General features: G+C 34.4%; 1 protein-coding gene across 1 annotated transcript; it reads left to right on the plus strand.

Moving 5' to 3' along the window:
- The first annotated feature begins 240 nt into the window (after window positions 1–240).
- On the plus strand, window positions 241–5,537 carry LOC101163639 (uncharacterized). Its single transcript, XM_004066270.5, has 12 exons — window positions 241–400; window positions 659–703; window positions 1,132–1,176; window positions 1,569–1,625; window positions 2,050–2,109; window positions 2,199–2,264; window positions 3,084–3,146; window positions 3,438–3,500; window positions 3,697–3,759; window positions 4,663–4,805; window positions 5,000–5,094; window positions 5,179–5,537. The coding sequence occupies exons 1-12, from the start codon at window positions 352–354 to the stop codon at window positions 5,318–5,320; spliced, it is 891 nt and encodes a 296-aa protein (XP_004066318.1). The 5' UTR covers window positions 241–351; the 3' UTR covers window positions 5,321–5,537.
- The last annotated feature ends 265 nt before the right edge of the window (window positions 5,538–5,802 follow it).

Genomic DNA, 5,802 nt, shown 5'->3' on the forward strand with positions numbered 1-5,802 from the left:
TTTTGTGTCAGAATGCTTGAGGATATTTCTGTTTTATGTACTTAGGTTGGGCGTTTTTTCACCATAAACGGTAATATGATCATCAGGATGTACTGTAACATAAACTGGCCTCCAGGACTTGAGGTAATTTTAATTTCTACTGCTTTATTTGCTTCATTTTAGGATCCGGGTTCTGTCTTTTGGAAGAAAGCCAAAGCTAAACAAAGGGGTTAGACACATGTTTATGCATATGCTGATGATGCCATCCTGTTTGTTCAGGTTTTGCATAAATAAGGCCCCATGATGAGCCCCTTCTGAACTTCTTCTTCTTGGTGTTTGTTGCTTTGTAGCATCAGGTGAACATCTGGGACCATGATTTCACCACGATGGATGATCCTCGTCTGCTTTTCCCTGATCTCAGGTAACACACAGCTGTTCATGGAGTCATTGATTCTCCTGAGTTAAAGAAAATAATTTAACTATTGATGAATATTTACAGTTGTAAAGTATTGTAACTTTTGTAACCCTGATCGCCTGAAACCTGAATTTGGGTTGAATTCCATGATTCTATTATAAATTCTTACTAAATATATTCAATTTCTTTGTTTATGTATTAATGATGGTAAATCTGCAATCATCCACCTTAAAAGTTCACTAACTTCTTTTTTTTACTTCTTAGTCTTTGGGACAGGAGAGAGTTTGACAACAATTAAACCATCCATAAGTGAGTGTACCTGAAATAATGCTGGTCTGAATCCCTACAAATAACTGGGGGGTTGTGTTTAATAACAAGCTGGACTGGACCACCAATACAGACCACCTTTACAAGAAGAGCCAGTCCAGGCTGTACTTCCTCTGTAGGCTGTGCTCATTTAACATCTGCTCCAAACTGCTGAACATGTTTTATCAGTCTGTGTTAGCGAGTGTCCTCCTCTATGCAGCGGTGTGCTGGTGCAGCACCAGACAGAACATCTCCCAGCTTCTTCTTCATTGCATCAACAGATGTCATAAATGACGTTTCTATTGATGATTCTACATAAATATCTAGAAGAAGCAACTTATACATCTGGCAAATTATTTATCTATTAATGATGTTATATCTGCAATCACCTTCCTTTGGTCAAAGTTCACTAACTTGTTTTTGCTTCTTAGTCTTTGGGACGGGAAAGAGTTTCACGACAATTAAACCATCTAAAAGTGAGTGTAACTGAATTCATGCTGGTCTAAATACTCACTGCAGTAACAAATGTCAGAAATGATGTTTCTATTGATGATTCTATAGCTAGAAGGTTCAAATCTGGCAAAAGCAATAACTGAAGGACTTTCTGAAGAACCAAACTGTCTCCACTAATAAGGTTAACACACAGAGTCTGGCTCTATAGTTTATTTGTATGAATTTGCAAAACTATAAAAAATGACTTTTAAAGGTTGTTTTAATGTTTTCTGAGCTTTATTTTAAGAAAATCCCTAAATTCTAGTTTGTTATAAGTACGTTCAGCAAATCATTTCTTTAAGCTGTTATGTTAGCTGTAGTTTAGATGAAGAATGACACTGTGCTTTAGAGCTTATTCATATTTTATTTTCTACAGCTGTGGCACCAAGTTCTCTGGCTGCAGTAATTGCTGGGATGAACAAAGCGATCGCTGGTAAGTCAGAAGATTTTTTTGGCTTTCTATAATTGTTTATGTGATTATTATTAAATCCTTTTTTTATTAAGTTACTGAACACCAAATCATTATGATCTCATAGTTATTTTAGTTTTAAGTGTGCTTAGTTTTAAAACTATTCATTGTTTGTAATAAATGAAACAGCTTTTTCCATATTTTTACTATGAATTTCATGTTAAGTCGTAAGAGTTTCTATATTTTTCATTTCAGATTTTTAAATTTCTTACACAATATTTAATGGTTTTGAAATACATTTTTCAAAATAAAATGAAAAAGCTGGAAATTTTAATACAGTTCAAGCTGATAGTTGTTGCAGCTGAAAGAAAGAATGAAGCAGAAAATCTGACTAAAAAGAAAATGAACACTTCATTGTCGTAATTAAAAATATCTTTTTTTTTTTCAGATCTGAATGCCAGCAATAAAAAGCTCTTAGCTTTTAAAAAGGGGATCTCATGCTCCTGCAGTGAGTAGAAATAAGAAACATTATGCAATAAGAATAAGATCTGCTTTATTAAAGAAAATAAAAGAAACAACTGGCTGTTCTTTTTTCAGACGCCTCTGTGATCCAAGCTTGTAACAACCAAACAAATCTTCTGAACAGAGGACTGATTTCATGTGGTAAGTAGGAAATCATAACTACTTTTTAATTTAGTCATGTTTTTGATGTCGATGGTTTGCTTTTCTGAGCAAATGAGAACAATCTTAAGATCCAAGCTGCAAAAAAAGAAGATCTACACATATCTTTATGTTAATAAGTTTTTGTTTAAACAAAAATATCAGATTATTTTTTCAAGAATAACCCCAAAAAAATCACTGAATCATCTAATGCAACGTTTGATTATTACAGAAAAAGACAACACTTTTTATCATATATCATTTTCATACAAACAAAAGAAAAAATCTTTTTCATTTTGCTTTCGCCCAAGTGGCTAGGCTCCGGCAACCCCGTGACCCCGAAAGGGAATAAATGGTAAAGAAGATGAATGAACAAAACATCCTCCTATCAAAAACTAATAAAATAAATAAACGTTCCATCTATTCATTCATTTTCTTAACCAGCTGTATCTCTTTCGAGGTCACGGGGTCACAGAGGTGATCCCGGCTACTGTTGGGTAAAGGCAGAGTCCCGCCTTAAGAGGTCGCCGCTCTGCTGCTTTGCCAAAACTAAATATTCCTTTTTTAGATTTTTGTTTTGTGTCTCGACAGGAGCTTAAATCATGCAAAAACTGTTAAACATGTCACCACTTTTAACACTTAAACTAAATATTGGAGCATATTGAAAAAAATATGTCTGGAAAAACATTTATTGTGTGTTACTCATCCAAAGCAAGAAGCAAAAGAAGCAAAACTGTCATTGATTTTTACCCTGTATTGATATGATAATGATGATGATTTTAAACTTAAAAGAAATGATGATTATGATGATTTTTCCCACAGATTCACAGCTGAAGTCTGAGATTGCCCAGAGAACCTCACTGCAGCAACAAGTGACTGTCCTCAGTAAGTGTGAAAAAGTCTGCGTTGAGTTAATTGATAGGTTTAGACACAAACAGTAAAACGACGTAAATGATTCTGATTTAACATTTCCCTAGAAATGCAGTTCAAAAATGTGGACCAACTGTTACGGCCAAGAAAGAAATGCAGCTTTTTGCAGCTTTTAGCAGAGCAAACATATCTAATGATCAGTGCTGTACAAGTCTTCTTTTACTCTTTATTGTTCTTAAAACTCTCTTTTTCAGATCAAAACCTATATTTACTATTGTAATAGAAAATCTTTCTTTTTTCCCACAGATTCACAGCTGAGGTCAGAAATTGCCCAGAGAAGCTCAGTGGAGCAACAAGTGAATGCCCTCAGTAAGTGTGAGAAAGTCAGGATCCTGTGTTGATTTAATTGATAGATTTTGGTACAAACAGTAAAATAAATTAACAATTTATTAATTTGGGTAATGCATGACTTATTTAAAAGCCTAGAAAAACAATAGTTGTCTTTAAAGTTTGACTTTTCAGTAAAGAATTTAATGAAAAAAACACATTTTTTTTATCTCCACAGGATCCCAGTTGACGTCTGTGATTCAACAGAGAGACGCATTACAGAACAAGATAAATGTCTTTGGTAAGAGGAAGACAGTCGGTGAAAAAGCCATTAAAAATGTTTAACTCCTTTTTAGTTTTGCTTTTTAAACATTTTACTTTGAAAATAATTTGCAGAAAAATGTCCCAATGGTTTATAGTTGTGTTTATCATTAGATGTAAGCATTAAATGAAAAATTATATTCATATTAATGATGTGGGCAATATTGCATTTCATAAACTGTTAATAAAAATTCAGAATCTTTAAGTTAATTTAAGTCAATTATATATACGGAAGCGATTTCTAGATTTTTTTTTGGAATTGTTCTGTTAAAGTGAATATCAAAGACCGTCTCACAAAGTTTATAGTTCACAAAGTTTGATCACTGACATGCAAACACTTTTCATTTGTTTTGGTTCAGAAGGTTAATGTGTACACAGAATTATGAATGAAACAATTACGATATCTGATCTCAACACCTGGAACTTCTGCTTGTCTGTCATTAGTTCAATGATCCTTTCCTGAATAATGTAGAATCAAGATTTTCTTGGGAGACATTAATCCAAGCTATTTTTTTTTTTCAAAAAGTCTTCCTACAAGGAGAGAAAGTCTAAAATTCAATAACATGGTCGCTTACTGAGTTCCCCATTGTTGTTTTATTTGTGACAATGACAGTCATCTAAGGAAGTTTTGTTTGATCAGGGTTGGATAAAAAAAAGCAGGACAATGATCCCCAAGGACCAGGGTTAGTAAATATTGTTTTAGAGGAAAGAAAGAATCAAGAAGAAAGGATAATAACTGTTGGGGACCTTATGATATGAGACTGAGAACTGTCCTAATAGCTGATAAGTCTGACTTTTACTGTTGTTGATTTCTTGTTTTTTTTAATTCTTATTTAGTCATAATTTGAGATTCTTTTTGAACTTGAAATCTTTCCTCCAACAGAGAGGTATCAAAATGAGGGATGGACATATTTCCGTGGAAGTCTTTATTACGTCTCTACATCCACTGCAAACTGGCAGAACAGTAGAGACTACTGTACTTCAAGGGGAGCAGACCTGGTGGTCATCAATGATGCTGATGAAAACGTGAGAACATGAATGTTTCAGTTAGAACTCTGCTCACCATTTCCCTCTGATTTATATGGAAATACTTGATAACAAAATGCTTTTAATAAATGGAAGAAAATGAGATCCAACACAAAACAGTAGTTTATATTGAAACACTAAAACTGAAACAACTCTGAAAACTCTATTTTCCATCTCTACAATTTCTAACTAAGAACTTTACGAGAGGATTTGGACGGAGGTTCTGGATTGGGCTGTTCAGGCAGGGGTCCAACTGGATGTGGGTGGATGGAAGTTACCTATCATCTGGGTAAATGCACTTGCATTAGTTACTGGACATATGTGATGAAAAGAGTTACATGTTGTTTGTAATTGTTTGTCTTTCCGGTGTCAGCTATTGGGCTCCAGGAGAACCTAACAATCAGGGGAACCGGGAAGATCGTGTGGAAATACGGATCTACAACAACTTCAACAGCTGGAATGATGAACCTGGGTCCACTAGTAACTGCTGGATCTGTGAAAAGAAAGTGGTTTAGTGGAAACAATGAGAACTTTCTGATCATTCAGTAACTATAGCTTGATGTTTGCTGAGGTTAAAACCTTGATGCAGATCATCTGCTGTCCTTTCTGCTTCACTTTTCAGACATAATGAAAACATATTAATCTGTTGGTATAATGGGGTTGATTAAGGAATTTAATCTTTTACTGTTACTGCATACTTTTCTGTGGCTCAATAAAGCATCGCAAAATGAACTCAGTGTGTTTCATTACTTCAGCAGCCGTTTAACTTTTCACAGACTGAGGCAGTAGATTGGTCTGTTAGACTTAGACTACAGCGGTCCTTGTTTATCGCAGGATTTTTCTCAGACTGACTTGAACATTTTTAAACTCTTTTTATAAAAACTCTCAAAGTTGAAAACTTCATGGAAAACCCAGTCAACAGTCAGTAACGCAAGACCTTTTGAAGCTATTGAAGCTGTTCTTTTTATTGAAGGACTGTTTTATTATCCTGAATAGA

This window comes from Oryzias latipes, chromosome 1, assembly GCF_053564925.1.
Source record: "Oryzias latipes strain Hd-rR chromosome 1, Olatipes_Hd-rR_3.1".
Classification (NCBI taxonomy): domain Eukaryota; kingdom Metazoa; phylum Chordata; class Actinopteri; order Beloniformes; family Adrianichthyidae; genus Oryzias; species Oryzias latipes.

Bases quoted from the DNA above. Each gene is read 5' to 3' on its own strand.
- LOC101163639 (XM_004066270.5), top strand. From the start codon at position 352: ATGATTTCACCACGATGGATGATCCTCGTCTGCTTTTCCCTGATCTCA. The intron at 1,177-1,568 runs GTGAGTGTAACT...TATTTTCTACAG, and splicing joins GACAATTAAACCATCTAAAA to CTGTGGCACCAAGTTCTCTG. The intron at 1,626-2,049 runs GTAAGTCAGAAG...TTTTTTTTTCAG, and splicing joins GATGAACAAAGCGATCGCTG to ATCTGAATGCCAGCAATAAA.